General features: G+C 41.1%; 1 protein-coding gene across 10 annotated transcripts in view; it reads right to left on the reverse strand.

Moving 5' to 3' along the window:
- Positions 1-21060, reverse strand: part of NCOA6 (nuclear receptor coactivator 6) — a 119208-nt gene that overhangs the window by 48648 nt on the left and 49500 nt on the right. For 8 of the 10 annotated variants that reach the window (XM_023220486.2, XM_023220485.2, XM_023220491.2 and 5 more), the window contains 3 exons: positions 20763-21046; positions 15227-15382; positions 6802-6924 (listed from right to left, as the gene is read on the reverse strand). In XM_023220486.2, the coding sequence (XP_023076254.1) occupies positions 6802-6924; positions 15227-15382; positions 20763-20997 (514 nt within the window). In that variant the 5' untranslated portion in view covers positions 20998-21046. Of the gene's footprint in view, positions 1-1043; positions 2364-6801; positions 6927-15226; positions 15383-20762; positions 21047-21060 lie in introns of those variants that run through there. The other 2 variants (XM_023220490.1, XM_023220489.2) reach the window with 2 other exon arrangements.

Raw genomic sequence — 21060 nt, forward strand, 5'->3', positions numbered from 1 at the left:
ATGGGAGTCTCATTCTGTTGCCCAGGCTGGAGAGCAGTGGTGCGATTTTGGCTCACCACAACCTCCATCTCCCAAGTTCAAGCGATTCTCTTGCCTCAGCTTCCCAAGTAGTTGGGACTATAGGCACACGCCACCATGCCTGGCTAATTTTGGTATTTTTATTAGAGACGGGGTTTCACTATCTTGGCCACACTGGTCTTGAACTTCTGACCTCGTGATCTGCCTGCCTCGACCTCCCAAAGTGCTGGGATTATAGGCATGAGCTACCATGCCCGGCTGACTGCATGGTTTCTATATATGTCCATTATATAAAAGGTATATTGTTATTCAAGCTTTCCTTTATCCTTACTAATTGTTTACAAACTTGGCCATCCATTACTCACAGAGGTGTGTTAAATCTCCCCTAAGATATGCTATTTACATGCAATTCTTAAATGTCTTGAGGCTAGGTTGTTAAGTACATAAGAGTTTAGCAACTTCCTGGTGAATTTTTCCTTTTACATTATATAGTGGCCCTATTTACCTTCAGTGATGCTTTTTATTTTAATGTCTGTTTTATCTGATAAAAATATTATTATACTTTTCTTGGTTAATAGTCACCTTGTTAATCTATCTAACTTTGAACCTTCTGAGTCCTTATATTTTATGTGTTTCCTGTAACAGCACATAGGTAAACCTGAGAATACTACTCTGATTAATCATTTCCTTTTTATCAGTGTTCATAATCCATTTACCTTTATTGTTAATTACTAATACAATTTTATTTATTTTGTCATTTTTTCTATTTACCCTTTTTTTCTGTGCTATCTTCCTATTTTTCCTGAATTTTACTGGATTAATTGTTTTCATCATGGTCTTCCTCTTTAATCCTCTACTACTAGTTTAGAAGTTATATATTCCATTTACTTTATTTTACTGGTATCTTTAAAATGTCAACAGACATATCTGACTTAACGTTTAAAGACAATATATGATCATCATTATTACTAAATAAGTCAAGGCTTATTTAGATTTACCCCATGCTTATCAATTATTTAGCTCACCATTCCTTCTTAGATCTTATTTCTTCCATCTTAGGTTCAATTTTCTTCTTCCTGAAGTACATCCTTGAGCAGTTCAATTAGCAAGGGTCTGTTAATGGTAAATTCTCTTAGTCTCTTTGAAAAGCTCTTTATTTCATACTACTCTTGATAGTATAGCTATGTTTAAAATTCTAGGCGGTCAATTATTTTCTCAGCACTTTGAAAAAATTATTCCAATGTTTCCTGGCCTCCAATGCTGCTGTTGAGAAATCAAGGAAAGCTGATAGTCTTTCCTTTGCAAATAATAGGTCTTTTCTTTTGGGTTGCTTTTAGCATTCTGTTTTTCAATGTTCTGAAGTTTTACAATATTGTGTCTAGATGTAGATTTATTTTTATTTTGTAGTGCTCAGGATTACTGGGCTTCTGAATCTGAGGACTTATGTCTTTCATCCATTCTGGAAAAATTTTAGCCATTCTCTGACTGTCATCCCTCCTCAATTTCTTTATCTTCTTCAGGAACTCTTTTCAAACATGTTAAACCTTCTCATTTTATCCTTCTTGTCTCTTGACCTCTTTCATATTTCCATCTCTTTTTCTCTGCTGCATCCTGAGTGATTGATTCAAATTCACCTTTCAATCCAGCTATTTCTGATTTGCTGAATAAGTTATTCACTTTATTTTTAAATTTCTGTAAGTTCTGTTCCCCCCATCTCTCCTTATGTTTTAATAGTGTCTTGTTTTCTTATGATTCTCGTAATTGTTAATACTCTGATATTCCTATTACCTAAAATTCTGGAGGCAGCGAGTCTAATCCTAAATTGTATAAATTCAGAATATAAGCTCATTTATATCAGGTTTTAACTAGAAGTCTGCAATGACTTGGGTTGAGAATATGCCCCTCCACAGCTTCAACAGTTATCACCAGTCTAGACCCACCTAATATTAATGACTTAGCCTGTTAATGGGTATTCACTAACATATTAAATGTCCAAAATGCAAGAGGGTAGAGAAGACAATTCCATAACACCCATTTTCCCACCTCATGTCTACAGCCCCAGCAAACACAGACAAATTTCCTATTAATTTCCCATTAATTTCCCTATGCCAGAGGGTAACATTTTCCTAATCTATCTTTCACTGAAAATTCTGGCTTCATGAGGAATTTTGAATTCTAACTTGCTTCTTCATGTTGACCCAAGGCTTTATCTTTTATCCCTTCCCGGCCATTAAAACCCAAATGCTTTAGACCCTACAGAATCTCATTTGTTTACTGCTGTTTAAATATTCATCTTTGACTTTTTTTTTTTTTTGCCCTAGGGAGTTCCTCGACTTTCTTTCCCCACCCCTCTGCTTCCAAGCCCAGCTACATTTTTTTTTTTTTTTGACATGGAGTCTTGCTCTGTCACCCAGGCTGGAGTGCAGTGGCGTGATCTTGGCTCACTGTAAGCTCCGCTTCCAGGGTTCATGCCACTCTCCTGCCTCAGTCTCCCGAGCAGCTGGGAATACAGGCACCTGCCACCACACCCGGCTAATTTTTTGTATTTTTAGTAGAGACAGAGTTTCACCATGTTAGCCAGGATGGTCTTGATCTCCTGACCTCATGATCTGCCCGCCTCGGCCTCCCAAAGTGCTGGGATTACAGGCATGAGTCACCGCGCCTGGCCGCCCAGCTACATATTAAATGTTATAGGCCGGGCGCGGTGGCTCACACCTGTAATCCTAGCACTTTGGGATGCTGAGGCGGGTGGATCACTTGAGGTCAGGAGTTCGAGACCAGCCTGGCCAAGACAGTGAAACTACTAAAAATACAAAAATTAGCCAGACATGGTGGTGGACACCTGTAATCCCAGCTGCTAGGGAGGGTGAGGCAGAGAATTGCTTGAACCTGGGAGGCAGAGCTTGCAGTAAGCCAAGATCACGCAACTGCACTCCAGCTGTGGTGACAGAGCGAGACTTTGTCTTGAAAAAAAAAAAAAGTTGTATTTTAAGGTGTTTTGTAGTTGGAGAGGACAGTTAGGCTAATGTTTATCTGTTGAAACTGGATTTGTTTCTGAGGAATTGCACCTGGTTTTTTAAAGATGGTAGTTAGACAATTAAGAAAGCTCTCACGAGGGCTTGGTGTGGTGGCTCACGCCTGTAATTCCAGCACTTTGTGAGGTCCAGGCAGGTGGATTACCTGAGAGCAGGAGTTCAAGACCAGTCTGGCCAACATGGTGAAACCCCATCTCTATTAAAAATATAAAAATTAGCCAATTAGCCGGGTGTGGTGGCACCCGCCTGTAATCCTAGTCACTCTCGAGGCTGAGGTGAGAGGATCACTTGAACTCAGAAGGTGGAGGCTACAGTGAGCTGAGATCATGCCACTGTACTCCAGCCTGGGTGACAGAGTGAGACTCTTTCTCAAGAAAAAAAAAAAAAAGAGAGAAAGCTCTCGTGAGATAAGAAACAGGTTTTTGGCTGGCGTGGTGGCTCATGCCTGTAATCCCGGCACTTTGGGAGGCCAAGGCAGGCGGATTACGAGGTCAGGAGATCCACACCACCCTGGCTAACACAGTAAAACCTCATCTTTACTAAAAATACAAAAAAAAAATTAGCCGGGCGTGGTGGCAGTCGCCTGTAGTCCCAGCTACTCGGGAGGCTGAGGCAGGAGAATGGTGTGAACCCAGGAGGTGGAGCTTGCAGTGAGCCAAGATCGCGTCACTGCACTCTAGCCTAGGCAACAGAGCGAGAGTCCATCTCAAAAAAAGAAAAAGAAAAAAGAAAAAAAAGAAAAAAAGGTTTTCTTGGTCCATAATAAGCTTCCTAATCCCAGAAAATTTCAAGTATATGCTGACTACATGTTCAATAGTGACACTATAACATGCATTCCAGTACTAGATGGGAAATCTGCACAAGATCCAAGGTTCTCATCTAGGGGAAATTTTGTCCCCCAAGGGACATTTGGTAACGTCTGGAGACATTTTTAGGTAGTACAACTGCAGGGAAGTAGTGGTGCTACTGGCATCTGGTGGGTAGAAGCCAGGGATGCTACTAAACATCCCACAACACACAGGACAGTCTCCCACAGCAAAAAATTATTGGCCCCAAACATCAACAGTGTTGGAGTTGAGAAACTTGAATTAAATGACTACTATGGTATCCAACGAATCTTGGAATTTTATAAGGCTGTGAAAAAAAAAACAGGCTATGGATTTAGTTTTAATTGCAAAAGACTCTTATTAGTAAACTTTCTGTTCCCCACGCTAAGAGAAGAAAGTAGTACTAAGAATGATTGAAAAAACAACTGCTGTAGATACATAATTCTAAAGTTATTTATTATAGTTTTAGAAGAGATTTAAGGTCTCTTTCCCCAGAAAAATTTAGCTGTTTAACCTAATATTAAACTTTGTTTGCATCCTTCAAGTCTCAATAGACAACAGAGAAAAGCAATCCTAAAATATGCTTGGCAGTAAAGAAAGATATCTTGGGGGTTAAAATGTTACTGTTACTACAGGTCATTACTAATTGATTATTCCTGAAACTTTATACCATATACATTATCTCAATCTGAGTCCTTCATTAAATACCAATCTAACCTGATTTCAATCTAAAGCTTCTCAGTTTCCTAGGTTGATAATCAACTACAGTACTATAATTGGCTGGGTACGGTGGCTCAGTTCATGCCTGTAATCCCAGCACTTTGGGAGGCTGAGGGGGCAGATCACTTGAGCCCAGGAGTTAAACCGGCCTGGTCAACATGGCAGAACCCTGTCTCTACAAAAAAACAAAACAAAAATAAGCCGGGTGTAATCCCAGCTATTGCAGGGCTGAGATAGGAGAAACACTTGACCCTGTCTCAAAAAAAAAAAAAGCACTATAATTTACATGCACTTCTTAGGGATACTTAGTAAACATGCTTGCTATTTGCCAGATACTAGCCTAAGAGAGCTTGTAATTAGGGTACTAATAACAATTAAGTGGAGTCTTAACATTTTAAGCCTAGAAGGGATCTCTAGCATTGTTTCTAGAACATAATTAAAGATGTTTATAGGCAACTAGGGTCAGTAAATATTTAGTCCTTTGGAAAAGAGTTGAGACTAGAACCCAGATTTCCTGATTTATTCATTCTTTCACTAACTATATGTAACTATATGGTAACTATAGGTTTATTCATTATTTCATTAACTATATGTAACTTGGCTAGGCTTTTCCCACTCTGCTTCTGGCCCATGTCTTTCCAGTAGTGGCAACAGTGTCATCTATAATTTCTCATAAAGCTACCTTAACACCAAATGCTCAGACTTCTGTGGGGAACTACATCTATGTACACAACACCAGGCTGGATATTTTACATCTATTATATGGTATTCCACAACAGCCCAAGAGCACAGGTCCTGACATACATATTTTCCTAAGTCCTAACAAAAACTTAGGAAATGTTTGCTGCACTGCTCAGGGTCCTTCTACCTTCAAGTATGAGCTCAAAAGATGGTAAGTATTATAATTTCATTTTATTGTGAAGAAAGTATTGCTTGGGGAAGTATAGTAAATAGCTTGAGGTAATCAGTAAATGGTAGTACCAGAATAAAAACCTAGTTCAATTTTATGATCAATTCATTAGTTACAGTTCAAAATAGCATGCTTTTTTGTTTTGAGACAGAGTCTCGCTCTGTTTCCCAGGTTGGAGTGCAGTGGTGCAATCTCGGCTCACTACAACCTCTGCCTCCTAGGTTCAAGTGATTCTCCTGCCTCAGCTTCCTGAGTAGCTGGGATTATAGGCACCTGCCACCACACCTAGCTAATTTTTGTATTTTTAGTAGATATGGGGTTTCACCATCTTGGCCAGGCTGGTCTTGAACTCCTGACCTCAGGTGATCCACCCACCTCGGCCTCCCAAACTGCTGGGACTACAGGCGTGAGCCACCATGCCCGGCCAAGAATAGCATCTTATAAATTGAGCTCCTCTATACTGCTGCCATTTCTCTAAGAGCTACTGTGGTAGAGTGGGAAGGGAATGACTGGGTAAGCAGGTTCTTACTCAGGTTCAACCACAGCAGCTGTGCTTTTCTGTTTTTTTTTGAATAAAGGGTCCTGCAGCTGAAAAAATTTGAAAGCCACTAGTGCAGTGAAAAAAGCACTAAACTGGGCGTTAGAAGATCTGTGATACTAGTTTAATGCTCCCTAACCCTGGGCAAATCACTTCCTTTATGTGAGTTCCACAGCTTCCTCAGCTTTAAATGACAGTCAACTCAATTCTAATATTCTGATATTCACAGAATATTGAGTTCAATCTCTGAAGAAGAAATTTCAGGATTACTAGAAAAGGAAGAAATTTATAACTCTCAAATTCTAAACACATAAAAAACTCATATTCTTCCACTTACATCTTCAGATTCCACATAAGCACACAAGAATTCAATTTACAGATATTCTTAGCCTCAGAGAAAGTGGGAGTTGGAAAGCTATATTCTCCATTGTACTATTAACATAATGAGGGTAGAAAATGTCTCATTCATTTCTATTTCCAACAGCACAGGTCCTGTCACACAACAAGAAGTCAATACATATTTGCTGCATGGCTCAGTGTTCATCAACCTTTAAGCATGAGACCAAATGATTGCAAAGATGCTTCATGCTGTGACCCCTAGCCTCCAGGAATGACTCATGTCTAGCTTTCCTGATTCAACAAATAGAGATATAAGTATGCCATGAACCCCCACCTATCTTTCAGGGCTCAAATGATCAAATAAGCCAAAAAGGAAACTAGTAAAATGTCATACAGTTGAGTTGGAGGTCTTACCTGGACCACCTGCCATGGGAAATCCCGCCTCCATCCTAACTGAATTTCCGGCTCCAATGGGTCCATTCATTCTCACATCTTGGCTTCGGTTCTGAGCCAAAGCCAGGTTGATAGCACCTTCCCCTGAAAATGACAGTCAAGTGATAAAAAGGAAATTATTAGAATAAAATGCAAATTTTGTTTATAGACAGCTATATAAGTGCTGTAGTTATCTATGCTTTTGAAGAATTATGGTTAGTTTACCACCAGAACAATGGTGGGTTCAATGTAGATGGGTCTTTCTTCAACCTATCTGAGTAGGTTTCATTAAGCACAAGGAGATATAACCAATTCTTGTTATAAGGAAGCAGGGTGACCATGAATGACGCTTAGTATCAACAGAGATCCTGGAACTCTGAATATTTATTTTCAACCATCTTACCAATTGTGTGTGTGTGGGGTGTGTGTGTATAATGGAAGAAAATGTTCTCAAAAACTCTCAAAATCCTAGACTTTCTTTTGATAATTTATGATCAGAAGGTAGATATTAAATATAAGTAGGTTTAATGAATAAAGAACATAGAGTGGTGCGGGGTCACTAACACTTGTGAACAAAATGCCACTTCCATTCAACAACTGCAACATAAACATATTTCCAGTAGGAAAAAAATAATGCAATGAAGAGGAGATAGGTTGCTACAAATCCACTTTCTGAGACACCAAATGACAGGACCAGTATTTGTATAGGTTTTTGTTTATTGAGACGGGGTCTCACTTTGTCACCCAGGCTGGAGTGCAGTGACACAGTCATATAGCTCACCACCGCCTTAAATTCCTGGGCCTAAAGGGTCCTCCTGCCTCAGCCTCCTGAGTTGCTGGGACCACAGGCACATACCAGTATGTCCGGCTATGTATAGGATTTTCCTTTTTTTTTGAGACCGAGTCTCACTCCTGTCGCCCAGGCTGGAGTGCAGTGGTGCAATCTTGGCTCACTGCAAGCTCTGCCTCCTGGGTTCACGCCATTCTCCTGCCTCAGCCTCCTGAGTAGCTGGGACTACAGGCACCCGCCACCACACCCGGCTAATTTTTTTGTATTTTTAGTAGAGATGGGGTTTCACTGTGTTAGCCAGAATGGTCTCGATCTCCTGACCTTGTGATCCACCCGCCTCGGCCTCCCAAAGGGATGGGATTACAGGCATAAGCCACCGCACCTGGACTTTTTCTTTTTCTTTTTTTTTTGAGAAGGGATTTTACTCTGTCACTCAGGCTAGAATGCAGTGGCGTGATCTCAGCTCACCGCAACCTTCGTCTCCTGGGTTCAAGGGATTCTCCTACCTCAGCCTCCCGAGTAGCTGGAATCACAGGCACCCACCACCACGCCCAGCTAATTTTTGCACTTTTAGTAGAGACAGAGTTTCACCACATTGGCCAGGCTGGTCTCGAACTCCTGTCCTCATGTGATCCACCCACCTCAGCCTCCCAAAGTGCTGGGATTACAGGCATGAGCCACCGTGCCTGGCCCGTATAGGATTTTTAATTTTATCGTATTTGAGCTTCACGGTACCCTCACAGGTAATGTTACTAGAAGTGTTCCAATTAAGTAGACTCTAAACTTAGAGGAAACTTAAATCTTACTTGGTCCAATGATAAAAAGGTCTCTGAAACAAGCTATAGAATGTTTCTTGCACTTAATCCAAAATTTTGACTACTGTTATTATAAGAGAGCACCACCTTGTGGAGAGTTAAAATATAGCTAGTCTGTGGCTGCTGAGCTGAAAGGTTGCACTCACCCAAGTCCTTCTACACTAGGGTTCAGATTCATAGGGTCAGATGGCAAAGTAGAAAGTTAATGAGATACGGCAGTTTCCTCTGTCCTGTCACTGATCTAGGTGAGTTTTCCTTTTCTTTTTTTTTTTTTTTCTGAGATGGAGTCTCACTCTGTTGCCAGGCTGGAGTGCAGTGGTGTGATCTTGGCTCACTGCAGTCTCCACCTTCCAGGGTCAAAAGATTCTCCTGCCTCAGCCTCCCGAGTAGCTGGGATTACAGGCACATGCCAACACACCCAGCTAATTTTTGTATTTTTAGTAGAGACGGGGTTTCACCATGTTTACCAGGATGGTCTCGATCTCCTGACCTTGTGATCTGCCCGAAGTGCTGGGATTATAGGCGTGAGCCACTGTGCCTTGGCCTAGGTCAGCTTTCTATGTCTATTTTAACCAGGGAGGTTCACTGATCACAGGGAACAAACATCCTACCAAAAAGGAAGCAATCACTGGGAGTTAACAGATGCTCTGCCTTGCCTCTAGAAATCAGGCGTAAAAGAGAAAGAGAATACAGGTCATGAGGGTTTCCACCAAAGGAAGGGAACTATTAATATACAAAATTTGTTACGACATTCTAAGTAGAAAGAAAATTGTTCTGGAAAAGGACATCAGTTTGTATCATTCCTCTGCTTAAAACGGGTCCATTGCTTCTCACTATTTTAGAAATAAAGACCAAACTTTTTTTTTTGAGTCAGAGTCTCACCCTGTTGCCTGGGCTGGAGTGCAATGGCACAATCTCAGCTCACTGCAACTTCCGCCTCCGGGTTCAAGTGATTCTCCTGCCTCAGCTTCCCAAGTAGCTGGGATTACAGGTGCTTGCCACCATGCCTGGCTAACTTTTGTACTTTTAGTAAAGACAGGGTTTCACTATGTTGGCCAGACTGGTCTCGAACTCCTGACCTCAGGCAATCTGCCCATCTCAGCCTCACAAAGTGCTGGGATTACAGGCATGAGCCACTGTGCCCGGCCAGGCCAAACTTCTTAACAGTCTACACAAGGGCTCAAATTATCTACCTAGCCAAGTGCTGTTCAACACAAATATAATATGAGCCACAGATACAATTTAAAATTTTCTAGAAGCCACAGTAAGAAACAGATTAAATTAATTATCATTTATTTCACTTAATACATCCAATGTATTGTTATTTCAACATGTAACTAATGCAAAAAGTATTGTTATTTTTTGAGACAGGGTCTCATTCTGTTGCCCAGGCTGGAGTGCGGTGGTGAGATAACAGCTCACTGCAGCACTGACCTACTGGGCTTAAGCGATCCTCCCACATCAGCTTCCCAAGTAGCTGGGACTACAGGAGTATGCCAACATGCCTGGCTAATTTTTTTCAGTTTTAAATTTTTTGCAGAGACAGGGTGGGTGTCACTGTATTGCCCAGGCTGGTCTTAAACTCCTACGCTCAAGTAATCCTCCTGGCCTCAGCCTTCCAAAGTGCTGGGATTATAGGTGTGAGCCACTGAGCCTGGCCAACATAAGAATTATTGAGATACTTTACATTCTTTTGGGGGCTACCAAATCTTCAAAATGTAATATGTATTTTATACTTACAGCGCATGTCAGTTTTAACTAGCCACATTTTCAGTGCTCAAAAGCAACAGTCAGTCAGTCTGTGGCTACCAATACTGGACTGCCCATATTTAGCCCTGTCTACCTCCTTAACCTCATCTCATGCTATTTTTCTCCTTCAATAACAAGGATTCAGCCCCAGTGTTTCTTTTTAGTTTCTTTTTTTTTTTTTTTTTTTTTTTTTTTTTTTTTTTTTTTTGAGACGGAGTCTTGCTCTGTCGCCCGTGCTGGAGTGCAGTGGCCTGATCTCAGCTCACTGCAAGCTCCGCCTCCCGGGTTTACGCCATTCTCCTGCCTCAGCCTCCCGAGTAGCTGGGACCACAGGCGCCCGCCACCACGCCCGGCTAGTTTTTTGTATTTTTAGTAGAGACGGGGTTTCACCGTGTTAGCCAGGATGGTCTCGATCTCCTGACCTCGTGATCCGCCCGTCTCGGCCTCCCAAAGTGCTGGGATTACAGGCTTGAGCCACCGCGCCCGGCCCTTTTTAGTTTCTTAGGCACACAAGGCTGCTTCTTACCCCAAGGCCTTTGCTCACGTGGTTTCCTCTGCCTAGAACAGTTCTTTGCACTCTTCGCATAGCTAGCTTCTCAATTTTCACGTAATCTTAAGTGTCACATGCCCAAAAAGGCCTCTACCAACCATCTTATCCAAGGTTAGGTAACTTTTATCAGAACATCTTGTTACTTCTGCAGAGCACATTCCACGTAATCATTCACTCGCTCATTTTCTTGCTTGCCTCCCCCATCACTATACAGGGGTAGTCACAAGTCTGTCCTTATTCCTTTACATCTGTTGTTCCAGCATAATTAATAGCATTCTCTTCCACTTTCAGAAGTGTCCTAATTTAGGCTGGGCATGGTGATCACGTTTGTTAATCCCAGCACTTTGGGAGGCCAAGGTGGGAGGATTGCTTCAGACCAGGAGTTCAAGACTAGCGACATGGTGAGATCCCATTTCTATGAAAAATTAGTCAGGTCCATGGTAGCATGCACCTGTGGTCCTAGCTACTCAGGAGGCTGAGATGGGAGGATCACTTGAGCCCAGGAGGCTGAGGCTACAGTGAGTTGTGTTTGTACCACTGCACTCCAACCCAGGCAACACAGTGAGACTTTGTCTCAAAAAAAAAGAAAGAAAAGCGTCCTAATTTAATGATAAATTATATGACCATCTATAATATATCCTTTATACATAAAATAGTGCCTGGTACGTGGCAAGTGCTCATTAGCTATTTTTTAAATATAAACAGTCATCTTATTATAACCTTACAAAGGATTATAGGCATTTTTCTATATGACAAATTAATTTCTGGAAAACCTCACGTTTATCAAATCTCATACTGACAATAAGAGGGTTAGGGCAAACTGAAAACCTATAAGACTTTGTAACCAGAGCTCTAATAAAAGCAGTAACTGGTGGAGGCAAAATACCAGAAAAAATGCAGTGGAAATGCCTGGTTAAAGGTGCTGAGATAATGCAGATGTAATGGAGCTCTAAGCCAGTGGGCCTGCCATTAAGGTGGACACAGGAGGAAATGCAACCTGTCATGAGCTGAGAGCCACGCAAGGCTGGGGGACGCACATCAGGAAGGCAAACGAATGCACACTCTCATCCTTAATTTTAATAGAGCTGAAAAGATTCCCACACATGCAACAGCTGAGTGAAAAGCTTTTTCTTGTTGATAATTATAATTCTATTTCTACTATTCCAGCTCCTCTTACCTAAGAAAAAAAATCACATCTTAATAAACAGAATTTCCACATTATACTGCTATTATTCTCCTATTTGCCAACTGCATATATGCCAATTCATGTCAAAGAGAACACTACTGGCTCCCAAACTTGCCAATTAGGGGTCCACAAACTACGTCCTGTGGGCCAAATGCAGCCCACTGCATGTTTATTTAAATAAAGTGTTATTGAAATCCTGCCATGTTTACTTGTTGACATATTGCCTATGGTTGTTTTTGCCCTACAAGACAGAGCTGAGTACTTGTTGAGTTGAGATCTCATGGCCTGAAAAGCCAAAAATATTTATTCTTGGCCCTTTATAGAAAAAGTTAGCAGACTACTGCTTTAGATCACCACGAATTTACAGAGGGGGCACAAAATGTCCTCAAAAAAGATGTTTCCCCAACTCCCTGGCCAAAACTTAAAAAAGGAAGGGTACAGGGAGTATTAGTCAATGGAGAATGGACTCTTTCGAGAACAACCTGTCCCTCAAGCCTTGCAACAGACATGATAGTGGCAACATTCCATCATTCCTTCTTTTCGTTTTTTTGAGACAAAATTTCGCTGTTGTCGCCCAGGCTGGAGTGCAGTGGCATGATCTCGGCTCACCATAACCTCTGCCTCCTGCGTTCAAGCAATTCTCCTGCCTTAGCCTCCCGAGTAGCTGGGACCAGAGGCATGCACCACCATGCTGGGCTAATTTTTATATTTTTAGTAGAGACGGGGTCTCACCACGTTGGCCAGGCTGCTCTCAAACTCCTGCCCTCAAGTGATCCATCCACCTTGGCCTTTCAAAGTATTGGGATTACAGGCGTGAGCCACCATGGCTGGCCAACATTCCTTCTTACAATTTACAAAATCAGTAGCCCAGTTCCACAAAAGCAATAGCTGCTGCCATCACTTTCACTCCTGCCTGAATTCCCAGGATTGTAAGAACAGAGATCATCTGGGACACACATGTAGCCTAAAAGTTAAAGAACTCTTTCTGTATTGTGATAATCATTGTCATATGTGAATTTCATAATTTCTTAAAATATGTTATCTATTTGCTTCCTGGCTAGTACTCATGTTTGAATTTATGGCTATAATATTAAAGGAGAACCAGCATTTTATCCTTTTAGGAAGTAGGTCTGCTTAAGAGATAAAAATGGTACTTCTTTCTCCAGTGAAAAACACTATCAATTAAGGTTTTGAAGCCTTTAAATAGGAACAGAGACCATAAAACATGTGGGGTTTTAAAGAAACCACTTATGTGTCCCTTAAAGTATAAACAGCCCACATATTATTATTTTATCCAATAGTTGTTCAACTTCCACTCTTTCTAATAGTTCATCCTACAGATTGCTGTGAATTAACTGTACTTTTCTGGATCCTTTTAGATAGTTCCACATTTTTCAAATTAAAGTGGTTATTGTTTAAGCCACTATCCCCTCATTTATCAAATGGTGAAATTTATCCCATTTCTCAATCTACATATAACCCTTTCTAAATAATCTGTTTGTTGGTATTTCCCCTTTGAGGGCACAGCAACCTACAATGCTAGACTGCATAAAATGTGTCTCACTCCTATAAACAAAATGATGACCTTGGCTGCTGAGGTTTCACGGAGCATTTAGGTTCTACATAAGCACAGGGCCAGGAGGACCTGGCCTACTGTAGAAAGGAAAGTTGGAATTGCTGGTTGTCACCTGGTTGTATCAACACAGGAGGGGAAGAGGGGGGTCTAGTTCACTGAGCTTCCAAAGAGCTCTCCCACACATGGTAGGTACTTATATCTCTCACAGGTTTGTCTTCCTTACTAAAGTCATAAGCTCTTCCGAGTTTATAACAGTAAGGACAGTATTTATCACTGTATTCCAAATGCTAAAGCTTATAGTCTATGGGGGATAAAACAATAATCAATAATTGCTCTAATGAAAGTGTGAGATAAATGATCTGAGGGGGAGAAACAAACTTTTGTGAGAGCACACAGCAAAGGACTCTGACTTGCCGAAGGAGTTCAGAGAATATATCCTCAAGATTTAAGCTGATACCTGAAGGCTGAGCAGGCATGAACTAGGGGAAGGGGGGCTGGTAGGGGATAGTATTTCATTCAGAGAAGACATCAATACAAAGGACGTGTGGCAACAGGAAGAGAAAGTTGAGAAGCTGGAACACAGGGGGCAAGGGAGGAGAGTTACACAAGATAAGGCTGGATGAAGAAGGTAGAGGTGAGACCATGCAAGGCCTGAGGTCATGGTAAGCAGTTTGGTCTTCATTCTTTGAATAATACCAAGAGATAGTAGGATTTTAATCTAGGGGTATAGGGGTGTAGGGGTATAGGGATGTGTGTGTGTCTGTGTGTGTGTGTGCGTGCACTCATCCACTTTTCATTTTGAAAAAGATCATTCTGGTAAAAATATTGAAAATGAACACTGTGGGCTGGCATGATGGCTCACGCCTGTAATCCCAGCATTTTGGGAGGCCGAAGAGGGTAGATCAACTGAGGTCAGAAGTTTGAGACCAGCCTGGCCAAGATGGTGAAACCTCGTCTCTACTAAAAGCACAAAAATTAGCTGGGCATGGTGGTACGTGCCTGTAATCCCAGCTACTCGGGAGGCTGAGGCAGGAGAATCACTTGAACCTGGGAGGTGGAGGTTGCAGTGAGCTGAGATCACACCACTATACTCCATCCTGGGCAACAGAGCGAGACTCTGCCTCAAAAAAAAAAAAAAAAAAAGAAAAGAAAGAAAAGAAAAGAAAATGAACGCTGCTACAAAAGGAAAGGACTGTTGAAGGCTTCGTAATCTGTTAGACGCATAAAGAAAATACTAAACTTTATGTGGTGGAAGGAAGGAAGCAAATTAAATTATATGTTAAGCTGGGTACAGTGGTACAGGTGTAGTCCCACCTACTCAGGAGGCTGAGATGGGAGGATCATCTGAGGCCAAGAGTTTGAGTCCAGCCTGGGCAACACAGAAAGACACCATCTCTAAAAACAGTAACAATAACAAAGAAAACTACACAACTAAATAAATAAGACAAATCAAATCCTGGTCAGGATGCCAGTAAAATCAAAGTCTGAAAGACTGATGGTCAGAATTAGCCAAAGGAATGGAAACCAAGACTACAGATGTAAAGACCATCAGGACCCAGCAATAACCTCAGTCAGTCCCTCTTCATCCTAAGGTGCTGCAAAGCAAAGTACAAGTTACATGAGTTGCTTGGCATTCTGAAACACAAGAGCAGAGGAACAGGCAAAGCAGCATAGAAAATCATGCTATATTCTACTACTGTAATGATTCTGGTCTAGATGGGCACATGGCAAAGTAAAAGACCTTCAATCTGAACGGAGAGAATCCCTAAATCCCGAAGCTGCTGGTTGTTGCTCTGAGCAAGGATCCGTAGCCGCTCCGCTGCTTCCCGGGGGATGTTGAATGTCACACGCACGCTGTTCCAGGGCTCCACCTTCTGTACTTTTAGCTTGCTGGACTCTTGATTGTGAAAGAAAAAGAATTTTATTAGTAATCTTTTAGCCACCAGAGGAGATGGAATTAAAAACAAACCAAAAGAGCAAAAGAATAAGGTGGAGCACCAGCTTGGAACAGCTAACAGAGCATGCTTTGGAGCTACATACTCAAATCTAATCCTAGCTTTGCCACTTAGCACCTGGGTGACCATGAATGAGCTATTTAACCTTTCTGAAACTTATCTTTTTCTTTTCTAAAACTATGAAAAAACTACTTCATGAGATTTTGAGTACAAATTAGATAATACATGCAGAAAACCTAGCATAGTACATGGCACACCACAGGCAATGAATAAATGGAAAGCAGTAAGATGGAGAAAGGACCATAAAAAAGAAGAGAGAGGTTAAGTTTAAATTAATAGAACAGGCTCATGACTATAATCCCAGCACTTTGGGAGGCTGAGGTGGGTGGATCACAAGGTCAGGAGTTCACGACTAGCCTGGCCAACATAACGAAACCCCGTCTCTACTAAAAATATAAAAATTTGCTGGGCATGGTGGCATGCACCTGTAGTCCCAGCTACTCGGGAAGCAGAGACAGGAGAATTGCTTGAACCCGGGAGGTGGAGGTTGTGGTGAGCCTAGATTTTGCCACTGCACTCCAGCCTGGGCAACAAAGTGAGACTCTGTCTCAAAAAAAAAAAAAAAAAAAAAGGGCAAAGGACAGTTCTCCAGAAAAGATACACAAATGGCCAATAAGCACACGAAAAGATGCTTGACATAACGAATCATTAGAGAAATGCAAATCAAAATAAGATACCACCTCACAACCATTACCATGATACTATCAAAACCACAGAAAACAAACGTTGGTGAAGATATGGAGAAACAGAATCCGTGGGGCATGGTGGCTCACACCTATGATCCCAGCATTTTGGGAGGCTGAGGCTGGTGAATCACTTGAGTTCGATCAGTCAGGAGTTTGAGATCAGCCTGGCCAACATGGCAAAACCCCGTCTCTACTAAAAATACAAAAATTAGCCAGGCATGGTGGTGCACACCTGAGGTCCCAGCTACTCAGGAGGCTGAGGCAGGAGAATCACTTGAACGCAGGAAGCAGAGGTTGCTATGAACCAAGATTGCGCTACTGCATTCCAGCCTGGGCAACAGAACAAGACTCCATCTCAAAAAAAAAAAAAAAGAAACTGGAACCCTTGTGCACTGTCAGTGGGAATGTAAAAGGATACAAGCTGCTGTGGAAAACGACAGTTTCTCAAAAAAAATTTTTAAAAAAGCACCACAAGATGTAGCAATTCTACTTCAGAGTACACACTCAAATGAACTGAAAGAGTCCCAGAGAGATATTTGTACACCATATTCATAGCAGCATTACTCACAATAGCTAAGATGTAGAAGTAACCCAATGTCTACTGACAGATGAATGAATCAGTAAAATATGGTATATATACACAATGGAATATTATTATTGAGACGGAATCTTGTTCTGTCACCAGGCTGGAGTGCAGTGGCTTGATCTTGGCTCACTGCAACCTCTGCCTCCTGGGTTCGAGCGATTCTTCTGCCTCACCATCCTGAGCTGGGACAACAGGTGTACACCACCACGTCCAGCTAATTTTTGTATTTTTAGTAGAGACAGGGTTTCACCATGTTGGCCAGGATGGTCTTGATCTCCTGACCTCATGATTGCCTGCCTCGGCCTCCTGAAGTGCTGGGATTACAGGTGTGAACCACTGCACCCGGCCACAATGGATTATTATTAAGCCTTAAAAAGGAAGGAAATCCTGTCACATGGTAAAACATCAATGGACTTTGAGCATCTTATGCTAAGTAAAATAAGCCAGTCACAAAAAGGCAAAATTCCACTCATATGAAGGAAGTAGTCAAAAATCATAGAAACAGATAGTAGAATGGTGGTTTCCAGGGGCTAGGAGCAAGGAGGAAATGGGGGGTTGTTATTTAATGGTTAGAGATGTTCAATATATATATTTTTTGAGACAGAGTCTCACTCTGTCACCAGGCTGGAGCGCAGTAACGCGATATCGGCTCACTGCAACCTCCACCTCCCGCGTTCAAGTAATTCTCCTGCCTCAGCCTCCCGAGTAGCTGGGACTATAGGCGAGCCACCATGCCCAGCTAATTTTTGTATTTTTAGTAGAGACGGGATTTCATCATGTTGGTCAGGATGGTCTCAATCTCTTGGCCTCGTGATCCACCTGCCTCAGCCTCCCAAAGTGCTGGAATTACAGGCGTGAGCCACCGCGTCTGGCCAGAGATGTTTAATTTTACAGGATGAAAAGAGTTAGGGCGACACATGGTGCTGATGGTTGCACAACATTATGAGTATATTTAATTTCCACTAAACTGTATGCTTAATAATGGTTAACATGGTAAATTTTATGTGTATTATACAATAAAAAATACTTTTTAAAAAAGTTAAGTAATTGAGGAGGTACTATTAAGTGTAGTTACATTTTATAGGTTGGAAAGCAAATCCCAGGCACAGTTAGCTGATAAAAAAGTTATTTGGCTGGGTGCAGTGGCGCATGCCCGTAATCTCAGCACTTTGGGAGGCCAAGGCGGGCAGATCACTTGAGCTCAGGAGTTTGAGACCACCCTGGGCAACATAGTGAGAACTCATCTCTATAAAAAATAAACAGAAAATTAGCCAGGTGCAGTGGCGTGCGCCTGTAGTCCCAGCTACTTGTGAAGCTGAGGTGGGAGAATTGCTTGAGCCTGGGAGGTCAAGGCTACAGAGAGCTGAGATCATGCCACTGCATTCCAGCCTGGGTGATGGGGTGAGACACTGCCTCAAAAAAGAAACAAAAAACAAAAAAAGTTATTCAACAACCTCAGGCAAAACAATTTTCTCTTTTGTTATTAACTCAGCTAAACTGAATCTTCTGTATCCTTCATTCAGTTATACATTCTAATATTAAGATAATGGTCATTCAACACCTGTGAAAAGAAGGGAAAAAAGAGATAATGGTCATAGAGGAATATCTTTTCTCAAAATGAGAAATATCTATGGATAGAGGAAAGTGCCTACATGTTGCCTACAGCCCCTTCCAGCTCTGAAACCACTGTATATTGAATGTTAACTTTTCCAGACATGGAGTTCACTTGCTCTAATGTGGAAAAAAAAAGGGAAAACTTGCTAAAAGGAATGAGATAACACAATCACAGGAATTTAGAAAAGATTAGACAATATTTAGTCCAAGACTATTTTACAGGTGAGGAAACCAAGGCCCAGAAAGTGATCTGCTCAGAATCCTGTGGCTAGCTAGTAGCATCAGAGATGACATTAAAACCCAGCTCTGATTCTCAGGGCAATTTCCTTTCCATTACACGTAGGCCTCCAAACAGCAAAAGGTAGGAAGTTTGGGAATCCTGGCCACCAATCATAGACACTGCAGGACTTCTTCCCACTCTGAAGTGTACTGGAATCTTGTACATATTCTACACAAACATCAAATTTGCTTATGGTATTAACACTTGTAATATGCTTGCAGAAAAATCCATATTCCTAATAGTTATATCTTATCAAAATCTTTTTGAACTTTCATATTTGAGAGATTTGACTTAAAATTTTTTTGGACCAAGAATATAATCTGATAGCACCATAAATCTAGAGTTGGTTATTTATTTATTTTTATTTTTTTGAGACTCACTCTGTCACCCAGGCTGGAGTGCAGTGGTGTGATCTCAGCTCACTGCAACCTCTACCTTCTTGGTTCAAGTAATTCTCGTGCCTCAGCCTCCTGAGTAGCTGGGATTACAGGCACCTGCCAGCACATCTGGCTAATTTTTGTATTTTTAGTAGACAAGGTTTCACCACGTTGGCTGGGCATGTCTCGAACTTCTGGCCTCAACCGATCTGCCCACCTTGACCTCCCAAAGTGCTGGGATTACAGGCGCGAGCCACTGCGCCCACCTTTATTTATTATTTATTTTTTTAGACAGGGTCTCACTCTGTTGCCCAGGCTGGAGTGCAGGGGCACTATTAGAGCTCACTGCAGCCTTGACCTCCCTGGACTCAAGTGATCCTCCCACCCCAGCCTCTTGAGGAGCTGGGACTACAGGCGCACACCAACATGCCCAGCTAATTTTTGTACTTTCTGTAGACATGAGGTCTCTCTATATTGTCCAGGCTGGTCTTGAACTCCTGGGTTCAAGTGATCCACCCAACTCAACCTTCCAAAGTGCTGGGATTACAGGCAAGAACTACTATGCCTGGCCTAGGTTTGGTAATTTATTTAAAAGCCATAAATAAATTGATTCAGCAATATATAAACAACAGAAAAATATAGTAATTAATAAAGAGCAATGAACAATTTCAGGCCCAGTTAGACCTTTATAAAATATAACTATGATTATGGTTACAATAATGTTGATAACTACATGAAAAATTCTTAATTGTATGCTAAAAATAACACATAACTATGAAGAATCTTATACAACACAGCAAAAAGCAGTTGAAAAAACAGCTTCCCTCCAGATAACAATCTCAAAGATAAAACCTCCAAGCCTAAAGAAAGCTAATTAACTCTTGATCAATTTAGGATTTGTGATTAAAGGAATAAATCTAGGCTTTTCACTGTGTCTGAACAGACTAGATAATTGTGCTAACTAGAATAGAGAACATCTAAATCAAGGTTCAAAACCACAAATGCCTGTAAGATCTGGACAGGTAATCTAAATGTGTGAAGAAGCCAGATGGGAACTGTGGTGAAGTGGGGTTGCTCTCAGTAGCAGCTGCTACTTAGTACCATCTGGGAAAGAGGGAGAACCCAATGTTATCAGATCTTCCTATTTTTAAAGATAAATGTAAAAATCTGGATTTTCATGCAATATATCTCAATTTTTAAAGCACTGGCAATGAAACTCAAACATTAAAAACAAACTAAATCTCAAACACTAATGTGGGCCAAATAACATATGGCTGCAGACTGGATCCAGCAAGCTGTCAGCTAGTGACTTCTGATATAAATGTTAAGGGAATAAATTTAAAGTATATCATAAGCAGACTCATGCAATAGTAAGTTTTCTAAGCTTTAAGGGTCCTTAAAGATTTCAATTTACAGATAAGGAAAATGAAGTCCAGAGAGTTAAAAATAAATAAATTTGGATATTGAGAATTACTTTTATCCACTATAGCAGATTATCCAACAATTTCCACGATAAGAAATACTTTATGTTCAGCTCTTCGATGTTATTTAAAAGAAAGAAAACATGTATATTTTTAAAATCCTAAAATCTACCTTTGCACTTAAATTCAGCCTTTTGACACAATTTAGCAAACTTGCTTTGTAAAACTCAAGACAGCCATGGAAGGGCAAACATTTCAAAAACAGTAACAGGAACAAAAAATAATTAAAGCAAATTACCCATGTGTAGCAAATTGGGCACATTTTTCAATATTGCATCTAATTTCCATTTGAAGTCTTTATCATCTATATTTCCTTTGAAGGCCACAAAAATTGTGGAATCCTCCAAAATACTATCACTTTTTGTGTCATCATCTTCTAGTCCAGAGTCAAAATCCATCTCTGAGTCTTCCATTGTTGATGAACACAAGGAAGTATAGATGTCTTCTAAGTTTGGAAGGTCATCCAAAACCATGGTGAATATTATTCCAGAAGCATGTGCCAAGTGGACAATAAGAAAACTTCTGAAAAGAGAAGA

This window comes from Piliocolobus tephrosceles, chromosome 20 (assembly GCF_002776525.5).
Source record: "Piliocolobus tephrosceles isolate RC106 chromosome 20, ASM277652v3, whole genome shotgun sequence".
Classification (NCBI taxonomy): Eukaryota; Metazoa; Chordata; class Mammalia; order Primates; family Cercopithecidae; genus Piliocolobus; species Piliocolobus tephrosceles.